The sequence below is a fragment of the Thunnus thynnus genome, chromosome 13 (genome assembly GCF_963924715.1).
Source record: "Thunnus thynnus chromosome 13, fThuThy2.1, whole genome shotgun sequence".
NCBI lineage: Eukaryota > Metazoa > Chordata > Actinopteri > Scombriformes > Scombridae > Thunnus > Thunnus thynnus.
This window is the reverse complement of record NC_089529.1, coordinates 12,236,961-12,253,275: the sequence shown is the minus strand read 5'-3', so window position 1 is coordinate 12,253,275 and position 16,315 is coordinate 12,236,961. Positions and strand designations below refer to the sequence as shown.

Here is a 16,315-nt window from a genome sequence, read left to right as displayed (position 1 = left end):
GTATTTAATTTAAACTAAATGGCAGTAAATGGTCATTTTGTGCACTGCTTTAATTTGTTGCCTTTTAATATTCCAGGTACAACATCAAAAATTGTATAAAATAAAATCTTTATTTTTTGGTTTATTTTAAATGTCAATCATGGTATTACTAACCATTCTCCACACTTTCTCATATGACTCACAAGTGAGAATGTTTTTTAACTCATTCATTATGAAAATTCATACAGGAGTCATATGTTAGCAATTACTGACCATTTCAAAAAGGTCCCTGAGCACTTTGATGAGGAATTGAAGCAAAATCTGGTTTATAGGCCTCCATCATATCAGCAGCACATACATGGAGACACTGAATGTTTTGTCAACTGCTTTATGAAATGTATGTTACTGTCTGACATGCCAGTAGTGCCCTCCAACAAATCATTCTGATCCTCTCCTCTTCCGAAGTGGCACGTATGTCTGAAATGTAACATAATGTGTAAAAAATGTCGAGCTGTGAAGAGTCCACAGTGAATGGATTTATCCTCACAAATAGTGTGGTCTGAGACACATCAAAACACAGTCGCACACACGGCAGCGTTCAGCTCAAAAGGTAAGGATGTCTTTCTTAATAAGTATACTGGATGTGATCATAGTTTGTTAGCTAGTATCAGTTTGGTCAATTCAATATATGTATCATTTTAAAAGGAAAGGTTATTATCTGATTCGTTATTTAGTCAGAGATGAATCATCAATAAATCATGTAAACAGTAAGATAATACATGTATACTTAACTCCTTTATTCTTGTCTTGTTTTAATTAGCTCACTAATGACACTTGAATAATGTGATTATTCAAGAAATAATCACTGTCTGACAAGGACAAGTAAAACTCTTATATTCTCAAACAATATTTATATCTTGACGGTTTGTGGGAATGAATACCACTTACTGTGCAGGAACTGTACTTTGTCATAAGGTTCATTTACAGTATGCATTTGTAAGTGCCTATGCTTATAGCTCATTGTATATGATATAAAGGTGATCTTGTTTATTTCATAGTAATTGGTAGGTTCAAAGACCATGTGCTGCACAACACAAACAGAAAAATCACGTGGTTGTGTTATGAGAAATTATGAAAACGTTCTCCTGTGTGCCTCTCACACTTACAATGATTTGTGACATAATATTATAAACTGTATCTGTGGTTACATTAATACCAATAGCTGATTGGAAATAAACTTGGATTCAAGATTTGTCAGCGCAATGATGAAATGATTTGGAATGAAACAAATCCATGAAATTAGGAAGATATTTTACTTGTAAATGAGCTTACTTGTGGCAATTTTTTTGAATAGGGGCAATAGATAGGTAGATAGATAGATAGATAGTGTGTGTGTGTGTGTGTGTGTGTGTGTGTGTGTGTGTGTGTGAATAACCAAAAGTATATACAAAAGGTACTGTACTAAATAAAAGTAAGTAGAATAAAAAAGTTTAATACAAATAGAATTTTAAACCTTAAGGCAAGACATGGCTATTAATGTGCAAATTAAATGTAAAACGTGCTTTTCCACTCAGTGGAGGAGTAGGAGTGTAGGGGGTGTGTAGTGTTGTCCATTATGTGCAACATCGTTCTCTCCACGACCAACTCCAGCACAGAGCCTGCCTTCTTTATAAGTTTGTTCAGTTTCTTAAAGTCGCCGGCTCTGATGCTGCTGCCACAACAGATGGCTGCAAAGAAAATTGCATATATGCATACATGCAACATATGCAACATCTTGCTGCACACATTGAAGGACCTAAGCTTCTTCAAGAAGTAGAGATAGAATAAGTTAAGTTTCCCTCTTTTGAACAGAAAATGTTATTAAGTCGGTTGTTTAAAGTGATTAAAATCACAAGCTCTCCTTTGTTCAAACCACTCTTTATGGTTTGTCTTTTGAAAATCTTAAATTTTAAATATATGCTCCACCCCTGTGTCAATCTACAATCCCATTTTGTGTCTTAAGTAATCCTCACACTGAATCCAAAATGTTTTGATTAATAGGATGTCTGGTGCAAAGATACTGCTATTCCTGCAGAGCCTGTCACGCAGGAAACCTCTGGAGCCTGAAGGAGAGGTGTCTAACTTTCGACGATGCCTGACCACACTTGACCTGGTGGCTCTGGGGGTCGGCAGCACACTGGGGGCCGGTGTGTATGTGCTGTCAGGAGAAGTGGCCAGAGCAGTGGCTGGGCCAAGTATCATAATCTCCTTCTTGATAGCCGCAGTGGCCTCAGTCTTTGCGGGACTGTGCTATGCTGAATTTGGAGCTCGTGTTCCCAAGACTGGCTCGGCCTATCTCTACAGCTATGTGACTGTGGGAGAGATATGGGCTTTTATCACTGGCTGGAACTTGTTGCTGTCTTATGTCATAGGTAATAAATGAGCCTCAAGTCTAAAATAAATAGATTTGTTTTTATGGTTGCTCATAACACCCCTCTGTTTCTGTGAATATTGTGTCTCCTGCTTGTTTTCTGTTTTTAAGGGACATCAAGCGTAGCCAGAGCGTGGAGTGGAACCTTTGATGACCTCATTGGAAATGTCATTGTCAAGTCTCTGGGCAAACAGGCTGCGATGGATTTACCTGGATTAGCTCCTTACCCAGACCTCTTCGCAGCTGGCCTCATAATGCTCTTGGCAGGCAAGTTTCACAATCTAAACCTCTATGACTTGCTTCCAAATGTAAAAATGTACAATTGTAATTCATTTGTTTAAAGAAATTAATGAAAATGACACAATTAGTAGATGATCATTATTTGCAGTACACTAGAGATGCTTATTGAATAATCTTTCTATATTTGACAAACAAGTCTCCGCTGTATTTACAGTCAGGATCAGCTGTATATTTTCTGTTTCCTTTCTAGGGATTCTTGCATTTGGTGTTAAAGAGTCTGCCATTGTAAACAAGGTTTTTACAGCAGTTAACATCCTAGTGTTGCTGTTTGTTATCCTTTCTGGCTTCATAAAGGGAGACATCGACAACTGGTACATTGGTGAAGATTCTCTCCTAAATGCATATGAGTATGGACTCCTATTTTTCTATATACTGTACCATTAAGAAAAAAGCATGGTTGGTTCCACACAGTCACCTCTTAATAATATAGATAAGTGACCTATCTATCTAAATGTGGGTAGTTATCAATCAATTATTACTTAATGACATGTCTATTCTTTGCAGAAACCATACATCACTGAATGAAACTACCAGATATGGCAGTGGGGGATTTTTCCCTTTTGGTTTTGAGGGAACATTAGCAGGAGCAGCCACTTGCTTTTATGCATTTGTTGGATTTGACTGCATTGCTACAACAGGTAAATGAATTGACACAGATACAGTACACTGCAAGACTAAAAGGCATATTACAATATAACACAAAAGACAAAGTATAAAATCAAATGTGTTGCTCTTTAGGAGAGGAGGTTCAGAACCCTCAGAAGTCGATCCCTCTTGGTATCGTGGCATCCCTCCTCATCTGCTTCCTGGCTTATTTTGGTGTGTCTGCTGCCCTGACTCTCATGATGCCGTACTATTTGCTCAGTGTTAACAGCCCACTGCCTGTGGCCTTTACATACATTGGTTGGGGCCCTGCAAAGTATGCAGTGGCTGTGGGATCCCTCTGTGCACTGTCAACAAGGTATGACACACAATGTTCCATTTACAAACCCAACTCCACAAATCAAAGAAAAATTAGCTTGTTTTACTTTACTTCAACTTAATTTCATTTTCAGTTTGTAGGGTAGTTCATTTGTATTTTAAGCTTATCAGCAGAAAATCCCTGCAGTACAGTACATAATTTAAATTAAGAACATTGGAATCAATATTACACATTAAAACAGAAACAACTTAGCAGATGGTTATTGATGGAGTCATTAGAGGTTTTTTCCCCACAGCCTACTAGGCTCCATGTTCCCAATGCCCCGTGTTCTCTTTGCCATGGCCAGGGACGGACTTCTCTTCAGACCTCTCAGTAAAATGAGTGACAGACAAAGTCCTGTCATAGCTACACTGGCTTCAGGTGTTGTAGCAGGTAAAACTCATGAAAATCTGAAGTATTTTTTTTATGACTCACTGAAATGACTGTAAGAGGAAATTATTTAAATTCATATTAATTATTCTTGGTTTATGACTTTGCAGCTATCATGGCGTTATTGTTTGACCTGAAGGCGCTGGTTGACATGATGTCCATTGGAACACTCTTTGCCTACACTCTTGTTGCAATATGTATTCTCATATTAAGGTACGATTCATCATAAATACTTAGGACAATGAAAGTTGTTATTACTATTTTTGTTTGTGAAAAAGCTTATATTTATATGAATGGAATGTGTGTGTGTGTGTGTGTGTGTATGTGTGCGTGTGTGTGTGTGTGTGTGTGTGTGTGTGTGTGTGTGTGTGTGTGTGTGTGTGTGCGTGTCTCTGTGTGTGGGTGACAAAACATGCCTATGTGGAAACACCTGGCAGGGCTATATAGCACATGTACAAAGCTTTAAGCAGGTTAAATGGTGAGAACAAGAGAAAATACTGTTGTTCATGTGTAACTCAATGCCTGTTGACAGTCTTACAGTATAAGTTTTGTGTGGATTATAGTATGTCTGGTAAGATTCTCAGAGAATTAGGTCATGTATTTGTCAAACATAACAATATTCACTTTACAAATACTATCTAATACTAAAAAAACTATCATTTCTTTGCCTCTGGGATTAATGAGACATTTAATTATTATAGACTTGACACATAATATATGCATTATATCAAAATAATGGTTGATAATACTTACACAGTACTACTTGACAATATGTTAAATCATCTGTATTGTGCACAATTTCTAAGGAAATAATCCCCAAAAATATCCCCCAAAAATCCCCAAATGAAACTAAATGTAATGAAATCAGATAGCAGAACAAGAAACAATGATCAATAAATGTCTGCAAGAACATTTAGAACAGTATTTAAAGATTTAAAGAGGTGGAGAGTTTAACAAAACAGGAAGTTTCTCTCTGTTTTGCAAAGCTGTTGTGAAACTCTACTGGTTAATGAGCTAATAGTACACTCTGATCCACTGTCATTAGCAGCTGTCTGAGACAGTTTCTGCATTAACAATGCAATTTGTATTCCATTTCAATGCCCACAGGGGCTGATTAAGGATCATTAAATAAGATAAGATTGACGTAATGTGTGTTGGAAGCATTAATAGCACATAAACTATATTACAGGCAGGGATTTAAATAAATTGAACCAGCACAAAAAAAAGAAACAAGAAAGTTTAAGATACCTGTATCAATATACAGAAATAGAAAATGTTATATCAACCCAATTTGTTTATATCTCCTCACTTTTATAGGTACCAAGCAGATCTCAGCGAGGAGTCGAGTTTGAGCAAACCAGAACCATTTACAGTCAGTGGAATATTATGTCCTCCTTCACAAGCCACCACACGGACATCAAAAAATCTGTCTGTTTTAGCCGTTTTTATTAGTAAGTGATCTTCTTCACATCATCCTTATTGTTCTGTATACAGATGATTTTTATTGTCAATAATTCCTGGAACTTACAATGTTCTCCTCAGTCTTTCTAGCCATCATCTTAAGCATCTTCATATCCGGGGCTGTGGACTCCCTGCAGGCCCTGGAGTGGTGGAGTCTGCTCTGTGTTTCTGTGATCATACTGATGCTGGTCCTCATTATCCTGATCATCTGCAGACAACCACAGAGTAGAACAAAAGCTGCTTTCATGGTATGCCATGATCTTAAGGGCTGTTTTTCTGGGAGAACATTACAATAACATAGTTCAGTAATTATTTCAGTCAGTGAAGAGACAATAAGGAAAGTATTAACTTTGATTACTGAGTGTTGGAAATCCCTCCTAACAGAAAAAAAACTGAGTACATTTCTTGCAGTTGTAAAGTTCCAAACATGGAGACTGTGTCATTTTTATTGCTTTACCTTTCATGGTGTTTCTGCTCTTTCAGGTTCCTTTTGTGCCTTTGCTTCCTATTTTTAGCACCTTTGTCAATATCTATTTAATGGTTCAACTTGGATCAGATACATGGATCCGCTATGCTGTGTGGATGGCAGTAGGTATGTGAACAATATCACTATAAATTGTAAACTTTCATTAAAGCAAAGTGTGTGAAAATGACTTAATAATCAAAGCATTAACACAGATGATGTGATTTTTCTTTGAACAGGTTTAATAATCTACTTTGGTTATGGTGTTCATCACAGTGTGCAGAAACAAAGGCTTCAAAATTCACACAACCGTGTCAGTATTCACAACATCACCACCACTATGGAGCAAAACTTTGAACCTGGACAAGATTTTGATGGCTAAACTGTGTGACAGGATTGATTTATGGATATAAGCATTCAACAGGCAATACAAACTTGGCCAATATTAATCAAAAATTGAATTATTTCCACTAAATGGCATTACTCTCAGATCAAATTCCACCTCATTATTTAAGAATGAATTTGTGGAGGATTGTTCATTGTCCTATGTGTAATATTTTACAAACAATAGAGCAATGTCCAATGGTATAATGCCAATTCAAGTACAAGATAGACAGGCTTTGTTTAAGAGCCAAAAGACAACATTTATCTTGGAGGTAAATGCTGCCACTAAATCTAGTTCTTGCAATATGTAATTAATATACCACATTTGGTCAAAGAGACGACTGTGGTAAAGTTCCCTGACTTTCTTTTATAATTGACACAGGTAGTCCACTGTATGCAAACTCCTAACGTATAGTCTAATCCTGTGTTATACAACGCTGTTTGATATATTTGTATCACTTTCCATTATCAGATGTAACATTTTGTTATATGCACATGAAATAAACTTGAAAATTTAAGTTTTAAGCTCTACAAGTGAGTCTTTCCTGCCTCCAGACTCTGTTATTACATACATACACACATACATACATACGTACATATCATCAAAGTAATGAGGAGGAATTATACATCAAAGTAATGAGGAAGAAGTATTATAAGAATGGACAATCTGCTGTCACTCTCATTTACCAGATAATGTGATAGTGTAATATCCCCTTTCTCTCTTTCTTTCTTTTTCTTTCTTTCTTTCTTTCTTTCTTTCTTTCTTTCTTTCTTTTTCTGTCTTTCTTTTCTATATAACTTAAATCCAGTGTGAGAACCTTATTAGCCCCATGAATGTCTTATAAGAACAAGGTAACAAGTTAACAAGTGAGCACACGTCCACAAATTTTGAAAAACACGTTATATTAATTTACAACATGTGACAGGAACCCATGAAGGCCGACTTTTTGTTCAAGGAGGAACAGTTTACATAGAGCACCTTGTGAGCTCATACGTCCATGCATGGCAGCCAATCAGATGGCAGACAGCGGAGAACAGAGCGATTCAGCCAATCAGCGACTCGCTCTGCGGGGGAAGCGCATTGTTCAAAAACCAAACGCAGTCCGGTAAAAAATAAACTCAGCTGGGGCTCAGCTCAGAGAGCGCATCGAAACCGAGACGAAGCTGTAGGTTAGGGTTAGCCAGTTAAGTCAAGTACATGAGCTTTAGCGACTTTGCATAGTTAACATAAGAACATTTATTAGATAAGTTGCCGGAAACCGGTTGCTAGTAGCACTTTTGGAAATCGAGGTAAGTTACATTAACTTTTGGTTAAAGCTGTGTCGTTTGCATGTTAAACAACAGTACACCTGCTAGGCACGACGACGGTGTAAAAAAAAGCTACAAAATAGACAAATAAAGCAAATTATAAATGCTGACTGGACTAATACAGAGATAACGTTAGCCAACGGTAACGACATTCATATGTTTGGTTCATGTGACCATATAAAACAGGTTGAAACGGTTACAATTGAGGTTAGCTAATATGAGCGAGAATAAACTGCCTTTGTAAGGTTAACATTAAGCTTCGAAATCTATTTCATTAACTGTCAGGACAGTTGAGTTTTTTGCAGATAAAGGGATACTCTGGTTTCAAACAGTCAAACCTGACTTCTGGCCACCTCATGATAAGGTTTATCAATACTCTACATACCTAAAAGACACAGTAAAATTGTCATTGACTGTTTCTTAAAGATTTGGGGAAGTATCTTGTGTGTACAGCCGCAGTAATGGCGGCGCCGCAAGATGGCGGAATCTGTTGCCGTCTGTAGTGCAATCCTTCTGCACCAAAACTAAACTTGTCAGGGCAGGTGATAGCCCGGGAAATCATGTTCCTGTTTGGCTACTCAAGCAGATACTATTTGGCTTTGAAGGGCGAAGTATTCTTCATGCAGTTTCTATGTGTTTTCTCAACTGTCTCTTGACACACCTTTATTTTTGCTAATCATCTGTGAGTGAGCTGCTGCAATTATTTCAATGCTTAATTGTATCAAACATTTTAGTCTGACAAATAAACATGTTTTCATGTATTCTGTATGTATCCTGATGGCTATATGTAAAGGCACATTACAAGATGACTATACATGCATCTCCTGGTTTACAGCCAGGTAATTACTTCATACTTACTCATGAACATTTCTTTGCAACAGGTAACTGTTCAGCATGGCGCTGTCTTTGTCCTCCCCGTGTGGATGCCCTTTTGACGAGGAGGAGGAAATGGCTGTGTTTGAGTCCACAGCAGCAGAGCTCGGAAGCCTGGCCAGACCACGTCTACCTGAGATCTCTGTCATTTCTCCGGGTCTGGACACCCGGCCGTCCATCACAGAACAGGTGATAGGAGTTAGGAGTATGCTTTGTGTGCTGTGAGTTTTCATTGTAAACAAATCAGGTTTGTTTACATTCATCATCTCTCACCAAAATGCATAGTGTGTATTCTCAAGACCTAAGAAGATATATTAAATGAATGTCAGTACCTGGGGGGACATTTGTGAAGTTTTTTGTTAAATGTTTTGAAACCTACAGTGTACTTTTACCTTGACTTGGTAGTCTTCTTTCTCCCATTTATTGGCTTGTTGATTAGAAACATGAAAACATAGTTATTCCATGATTTAAATGTTTCCATGTCAGCAACAAAGCATTGATGTGTTTTAAGGCCGCAACTACTGATTATCTTAATTATTGGCTTTTTTTTTCAGATTAAATGTTTAGGTCTTTAAAATGTTTAAAAAAAATATATATATATATGTATTGAAAAATGACAAGCACTATTCTGTAAAACCAAAGGTCACGTTTCAGATTGCTTGTTTTGCTTTTAAGTATCAAAAGAGTTTCCCATTAATTTTCTGTTAATTGGCTAATCGATTGTTTCAGCTCTAATGTTTTTAATCCATGTTTCCAGAAACTGGCAGGAAAACCTGCAGTGGTGAGACAAGGAAGCGGTGGTGAAGGGAACTCAGAGAAAGTGATGGTTTATCTGCGCATTCGGCCACTTACTGAGGCGGAGAGAGAAGTGGGAGAAGAACAGGTCAGACTTTGATCACAACGTTGCAGCCATCAGCATTTCCTCTAGTGTTTGTTTTGTTTTTTATACTGTTTGCTAAGAGTTTACTCATCTTGTAGGGTTGTGTGAATGTCCAAGATGAAGAGACTCTTCTGCTCAAAGCTCCAAAGGACTCTCAGAACATGAGGACTGCAGAGAGGGGCGTCACTCAGAGCATTCACAAGTTTAGCTTCTCAAAGGTTAGAGAGTCACATGTTTACCTGCAGTAAATATAATTGTTGATGCTGATTTTTATAAAAACAAAAAGAAAAATGGGGAAAAAGACTAATTTTGTTGGTGACCTGGATGGAGATGAATGATATGCTTAACACGTTTGTTCATTTATTTATTAAATCAACAGAACTGATCATATTGCTGGTAAATATTGTATGTAGTCACTGTTCTAAGATTACTATGAATGTCAGTAATAGCCAAGGAGGCCTAACGCTGGAGAAATCTTTACATAAAGATATTTTTACCCATCTTTATTAGATCTTTGGACCAGAGACGACACAGCAACAGTTTTATGAGTGTTCAATGAAGAAGATGGTAAAAGATGTGCTTCAAGGAGAAAACCGCCTGCTCTACACTTATGGTGTCACCAACTCTGGAAAGACTTACACCATTCAGGGTAAGATTATTATTTTTTTGTACTGGTTTGATTGTAATGGTAGTGTTTGCGGCTCTGTGAGTTGGGTTTGTTGTAGATGCTGATATAGCTTTTAGTGCTTACATGATCAGTTAAGTACCTAAAATGTAAACATTTAAAAAAAAAACTTGACTTTGACTCACAGGGACTGGTCAAGAGGCTGGCCTCCTGCCACGGGCTTTAGCGTCTCTGTTCAGAAAACTGCAGGGTCGTCTCTACGGTGGCATGGACCTTAAGCCTGTCATGTATCAGGATGTAAGACATCTGGACCCCGGTGAGGTCAGGGTGGAGGAAATCCGCAGAAACTCTCTGCTTAAAGAGGTAAACAGAAGAACCTTCTCCAAAGGTCTAATATATCTTTGTATATTTCTGTCTCGTACTCCTGGCCTTTTCTCTCACTGCAAAGTGTCATTTTCAATAACTCATCCTGAACTCAGACATAAACAAGGATTCCATCTTGTTCAGTAGGTTAAAACCTGCACTCAGTTTTGATTATGTTTTAAGCCTGTGAAATATCCAGCTAGAATCAACTGAGCCAAACTAGATATGTGTTGGATAAATGAGTGCACTATGGGGAGTGTTTAGATGATGACGTGACTCTCACACAGCTTTTTAAGTGTAAAATTACATTTACAACTCTCTTGTATCACTTAAAAGTCCATTTTCAGTGTATGTGCGCTGGAGGTGTCAAATTTCTACATCACACTTGTGTAAGTTGTTTATTGGACTGTAATTGGCCTCCAGACTAGTTGTGATGTCACAAATCATGCTCGTATGTACACGTCTTAAAATTCAGGTTTAAGGTGATCACAGAGAAACTTTTCCCCTTTAATACAATAAGCAAAACACTTTTCTGAGTTCTTACACATAGATACTGTATGTACTGATGAACTCCTCTTGTGTGTTACAGGATGAGAACCAGACTTCTCGTCGAGGTGGCACCACTACGATTTGGGATAGCGGCATTGGAGGACTCTCCTCTACAAGTAACATTGCTACCCAGCTGGAAGGTAAGGAGGACGGTTTGAGTGTTGCAGTTACAGCTACTAAAATGACTCATTGTGACTGGAGCTCTATATGCTTAATTTCATACACACCACATAGACAACAAGGTCAATTTACATCCAGTTAAATTCATACTCGATTGAACACAACCCCACAAAGTGTTTCAGTGAGTATAAAATATGATAAATTGTGATAATATTTATGGTTTTCATTGCAAGGCGATGTTTAATCTTGTGTCTAAAAAAAATAATAACATGCTTAGTCCTCTTCTTAATTCTTAAAAATGTATTTTATTGAGGGATATCACCATTAATGTGTTGAGATACATGTATATAGTGGAAGATTCTTAATATTCTTACTGTCTTCTAAAATATGGCACATTTGGATTTTCTCCCTGCAGACACTGACAGTGTTTGTCTGGAGCCTGACAGCCTTTCACACAGCGGAGGTGACGACCTGGAGGCAGGGGTGCAGTTTTCTATCTGGGTGTCCTTCTATGAGATCTACAACGAGTTCCTGTATGACCTACTGGATGCTTCACCCTCCATGCAGCCCAGGAAAAGAGTCACACTGCGGCTTAGTGACGACAAGCAGGGCAACCCCTATGTGAAGGGTAACATTGACTCATTCTCAGAAATAAAGTTTTGTAGTACAATAAACTGTTTAGTATATTATCAGTTTCAGCCTCTTGAAGCTCAGTGGCGCTTTACAGTTCATTTAGCAGGAAATGATGTTAAAAACTGTAAACTGGCTCTTTCTGCACCTTACCTGCAGTCTTTTCACACCCCATTTGGGTGCGAGTGCAACACCACATTATAAGAAACACTGCAGTAGATGATGATGACGCAGTATCTTTGCTTTGTTATCATTTTAACATGAGTCTTTTAAATATCAGTACAGTAAAACATAAAACATGTTGTGTTGTTGCTGCTTTTTACATTGATGGAATACAATTTTTATCTACTTCCTCTTGTTATATCAGACCTGAACTGGATCCAGGTCCGCAGTGCTGAGGAAGCTTGGAGGATTCTGAGGGCTGGACGTCGTAACCAGAGCTTCGCTAGCACTCATCTCAACCAGAACTCAAGCCGCAGGTAGGAGCACATCAAACTTTTGCCTTTCAAACCTTTATTTTGACAGATTTGTATGACTAACACTTACTGCATCTATTATCATCCTCTCAGCCACAGCATTTTCTCCATCCGTGTCCTGCACGTCCGCCCAGAGGTCAATTCAGGCCAGACGATGCACATCAGCGAGTAAGTTTAACCTATTGTTACCTACTTAAATGTAGGTAAAATCTCAGTTTTGGTTTATTTTGAGCACTTCTATCCTTCACATTTGTAAAACGTGATAAAACAATGTCTCTTACTGTCTCCTTTGTAGACTGACTGTGTGCGATCTGGCTGGGTCTGAACGCTGTAAGGAGCAGCGTAATGGTGAGAGGATGAAGGAGGCTAACAACATCAACACCTCCCTTTTAACACTGGGACGCTGTATTGCTGCTCTGAGGCACAATCAGAACAACAAGTATGTGCTAGACCATAACTTGTGTTGAACAAATATTTTATCAGTTTTTATTATGTTGGAATGAGCTGTTTGAGAAAGAGCCACATTTTGAAAATTTCTTCATAACATCCACAGGTCACGACCCCCTCAAGTGGTACCCTTCAGGGACAGTAAACTGACCCGGGTGCTGCAGGGATTCTTCTGTGGCCGAGGAACCTCCAGCATGGTGGTCAACATCAATCCATGTGCCTCCATCTATGATGAGACTCTCCAAGCCCTCAAATTCTCAGCTATTGCCACCCAGGTAAAAAAAACAACAACAAAAAAAACTTATATTGTATATTTAACTCCTTTTTTAGAGTGACTGATTTAGTCTTTAGGGATAAGATCAAAGAAAATGATGAGAAATTAAAAAAAAAAAAAATCCCTTATATCTTTTCAGCTTGTCCATGGCCCATCCACAAAGACCAGAGTGGCCTACATCCTTTCTCTCCTGCGTGAGCCAATAGCAAATGGTAATGACAGCACTGTGATTGAAGAGGAAGAGGACGAGAGTGATGTTGAAGACGGAGACATCACCTTGTTAAATACTGAGGTAATATCTTCTATCATATGTGAGAGCAAAATATTTACTTTTCACTTTTATACACATGTATAAAACAATCAAACTGTTGCCATACAGAATTTTGCACATTTAGATAATGTCTTTAAGATCAACTAAAATCAGTTAAAACCCAGGCAGTGAGGGTTTAGAAGGCACCGCATTAAAAATGCTTAAAACTAACAACTGACTGTACTTTATTAAGGCTCTGCTGCAGGCCATCGATGTCCTGAAGAGAGAAGTGCAGCGCCAGCGGAAAGAGAAAGAAGTCCTTGAGGCCAATGTGCGAGAGCAAGTGGTCTCTGAGATGATGGATGTCATCTCTGGAATGCAAGATGGTTTCCGGTGTGTGTTGAGGACATGTAATAAAAGTATTTCTAGCAATGGTTTAGATGCAAAACTAAGCATTTCGCTCTTAATAGAAATTACCCAGCAAACATTGTCCATTCCTTTTTGGTATTCTTTATCAAAAGGAAAAACGACCCCTCTATGGGAAGTTGTAACATTAAAATAATAAGAAAATGCTGAGCTTTGAAATGAATGCAGATACTAAGTTGAGATGTCTTCTCGCCCTGCAGTGAGACCTTGGAAACAGAGAGGGCTCTAATTGAAGAGAGGTGTGAGGACAAGATAACTAGTCTGCAGAAACATTTGAAGAAATTCTACAGCGAAGAGCTAAAGGTGAGAACTGAATGATCAGCTTTAAGTTGTAAAGTAAAATACAAAATAAAACTATCCCATGAAGGTCTGCAATCAAAAGTTGTTTGATATTTAGTTTGTGAATAGGTATTGATCTGTGCTGTGATTAATACTGCATATATTGTCTGTCAGAGTCTGTTTCCTGGTCATTTTCTGTTTGGTTGACTTTGAGGCAACATTCTGTACAATTTACACATCAATTTGTAATTCAAAGACAACATATGTTCACAGTGCAGCTATGTGGATCTATATTTGTATACCTTTCTGTATTAGACATAAGAGTGTGTGTGCTATGAATTCTTTCTTTTCTTCCTGTCTTTTAGGAGCGTGATGAGGAGATTGAAGCTTTGAGTGCTTTGCTTGAGAAGAATAAAGTAACTGAATCGGTCCCTGCATCAGTGCCACAGGAAGACTCTGAGGGGCCTCGACGTTCTCGGCGCCTCACCACTCAGAAGAAAATAGAAGTTACACTGCGCACTGAGCTCAACCAGTGCCGCACCGAGCTGCTTACCACGACACAAGGTACGGTCTGACTGAAAGACTGCTCTGATTATGTGTTGTCAATATACTGTTAATGGTAGTTGACTGTCTTGTTCTGCTTGCCTGTACAGAGATGACAAAGCTGAAGATGCAGCTTGAAGTCCCAGGTTCAACAGGCACCCTCACCAGTTCTGCTGACCGCAAGCTGGAGGAGGGTCAACGGGTCAGTAACTACTATATCAAACGCAGCATCGCTTTTTACTTCATGTGAGATCCTCCACCCTCAGAGAAGCTAAAATTCAGATTTTTTTCCCCCCAACAGAATCTTCGACAGCTGCGCCTGGATTTACAAAGGCTCGGGACAGACCTGCAGTCTGGTGAACGAGCCTGCTGTCGCAACACAGGAGGGGAGAGGCTGCGTCAGGCGTTAACCGCTGCAGACGAGACGCTAGTCAAACAGGTACATGTATTATCATTATGTCATTTATATTTTAAAAACAAAACAAAACAAAACTGAGCTTTTCTGAAAACCATGCTTCTGTGTTCTGAAAAAAGGTGCTTAAAAACATTCAGCTAAACCAATTAGTATAAAATTCTTTACAAACAATAAGTATCACAGCAAAATAGTTGAATTATGTCACTTAAAGGCTTCCTATCTAACATGATCATTTTCAGTTGGAAAAGATCAGTTTCCAAATAAAAAAATGTAAAATAAGGTTTTGCTCTCTACTGCAGACATAAAGTAACTCTAAAAAATCCTGAACCAAACTTCAAATAGGGCAGAGATGACAGTAATTATAGTTCTGCTCAGTTTGATGCTGATTATGGATGCTCTAACCTTAGAGAAGCAGTAATTATTAGTCTTTTTAAAGAAGCATCTGTTAAAAGTGCAATTCTCAATTTTGCTTTTTTTTTTTTCTCTCCCTCTACTTTTCACTAACAATCTTGATGCACAACCAGCTTTTAAACTAAACTGGGGTTTATAACATCTGCACCAGGTGATAACTGTGCTAGAGCATGTTTCAGGGTGGCTTTTTTTTCCCCCACGTCACTGTTCTTTACTACTCAACCTCCCACCATCACCTTCACTTCCCCCTGTGTTCTTGTCTAACCCTGTTGGCTGACTTCTTCTTAGGACCAAATCCTGATGGAGCTCCAGAATGGCCTGATCCTGATCAAAGCTGATTTAAGGCGTAAAGCAGAGACCCTGGCTCAGATGAAGGCTGACCAGCCCCAGCTGCCCCCCTCGGGCTTCGCTGCTTCCGCCACACCGGGTTCATGCAAGAAGAGGGGCTGCGCGGCCGCCGCACCAAGTGACACTGAAAACCGGCCTCCGCAAAAACGGCCCCTTTTCCAGTCTCTGTTCTCGACACGCACACCGACGCGTAAATACGGCTGCACTGCTGCTGAAGCAAATCTTACCCCCTACTCACGGATCTTGCGGTCTCGCCAGCAGTCTCCACCTCCTAGTCCTGTCCCCACCCCTCGTAGTCTCCGGGGGAAATACTGAGAGCTCTTTAGAGCTTCAGAGCGAGTGTGTAATTGCTGTTAACTTTATGGTATTTTTATAGTTTTATTTTATATATATATATTCACTATTTGCAGTGTCGTTACCACACTGTTGTCATGCCAAATACAGTTATAATGTTCATGCCAGTAAAACAGTTATGCTTTAAATGAGGTTGCAGTGTATAACAAAGGCAATTGAGGTGCTATTAAGCTCTGTAGTGAATAGTTTTGGACTATATGATAAGAATCAGTATAAGATTATTTGTGTAATCAACCTTCTCTGCTCCTGCAGCTCCTATATGCCTTTAACTACATTTCTGTTTTCTACAATAAAATCTATGAAAACTTTTTTTTTTGTAGTCTAAATACTAAAGAAAGATGCATTTTAAAAGATTTTTTTCACTGTACTAGTAACATTTAATTCACTGCTGTTGTT

General features: G+C 38.6%; 2 protein-coding genes across 3 annotated transcripts; both read left to right on the top strand.

The window, feature by feature from the left end:
* Window positions 1–501: 501 nt before the first annotated feature.
* zgc:175280 (cationic amino acid transporter 2 family protein) lies at window positions 502–6,873 on the top strand. The gene is made up of 12 exons (XM_067607988.1): window positions 502–589; window positions 2,020–2,390; window positions 2,501–2,656; window positions 2,880–3,036; window positions 3,194–3,327; window positions 3,428–3,650; window positions 3,907–4,043; window positions 4,151–4,253; window positions 5,358–5,491; window positions 5,583–5,749; window positions 5,985–6,093; window positions 6,204–6,873. The coding sequence occupies exons 2-12, from the start codon at window positions 2,021–2,023 to the stop codon at window positions 6,344–6,346; spliced, it is 1,833 nt and encodes a 610-aa protein (XP_067464089.1). The 5' UTR covers window positions 502–589; window position 2,020; the 3' UTR covers window positions 6,347–6,873.
* Window positions 6,874–7,442: 569 nt separating this feature from the next.
* On the top strand, window positions 7,443–16,229 carry kif20a (kinesin family member 20A). 2 transcript variants are annotated; one of them, XM_067607975.1, is made up of 19 exons: window positions 7,443–7,638; window positions 8,538–8,718; window positions 9,287–9,412; window positions 9,508–9,627; window positions 9,920–10,058; window positions 10,222–10,397; window positions 10,987–11,086; window positions 11,482–11,694; window positions 12,064–12,175; window positions 12,266–12,340; window positions 12,468–12,611; window positions 12,726–12,894; window positions 13,033–13,185; window positions 13,397–13,536; window positions 13,770–13,872; window positions 14,214–14,412; window positions 14,502–14,593; window positions 14,693–14,830; window positions 15,506–16,229. In XM_067607975.1, exons 2-19 carry the CDS (start codon window positions 8,551–8,553, stop codon window positions 15,878–15,880), a joined length of 2,742 nt encoding a protein of 913 aa, XP_067464076.1. In that variant the 5' UTR covers window positions 7,443–7,638; window positions 8,538–8,550; the 3' UTR covers window positions 15,881–16,229. The 2 variants fall into 2 exon arrangements, with proteins under 2 accessions (XP_067464076.1, XP_067464077.1); XM_067607976.1 differs by lacking the exon at window positions 15,506–16,229 and adding an exon at window positions 15,331–15,441.
* Window positions 16,230–16,315: the final 86 nt, after the last annotated feature.

Excerpts from the sequence above, each read along its gene's own strand:
- zgc:175280 (XM_067607988.1), top strand. The coding sequence starts at position 2,021 with ATGTCTGGTGCAAAGATACTGCTATTCCTGCAGAGCCTGTCACGCAGG. Across the intron at positions 3,651-3,906 it reads CTCTGTGCACTGTCAACAAG|CCTACTAGGCTCCATGTTCC; the intron begins GTATGACACACA and ends TTTTCCCCACAG. Across the intron at positions 6,094-6,203 it reads TGCTGTGTGGATGGCAGTAG|GTTTAATAATCTACTTTGGT; the intron begins GTATGTGAACAA and ends TTCTTTGAACAG.
- kif20a (XM_067607975.1), top strand. The coding sequence starts at position 8,551 with ATGGCGCTGTCTTTGTCCTCCCCGTGTGGATGCCCTTTTGACGAGGAG. Across the intron at positions 10,398-10,986 it reads GAAACTCTCTGCTTAAAGAG|GATGAGAACCAGACTTCTCG; the intron begins GTAAACAGAAGA and ends TGTGTGTTACAG. Across the intron at positions 11,695-12,063 it reads GGGCAACCCCTATGTGAAGG|ACCTGAACTGGATCCAGGTC; the intron begins GTAACATTGACT and ends TTGTTATATCAG.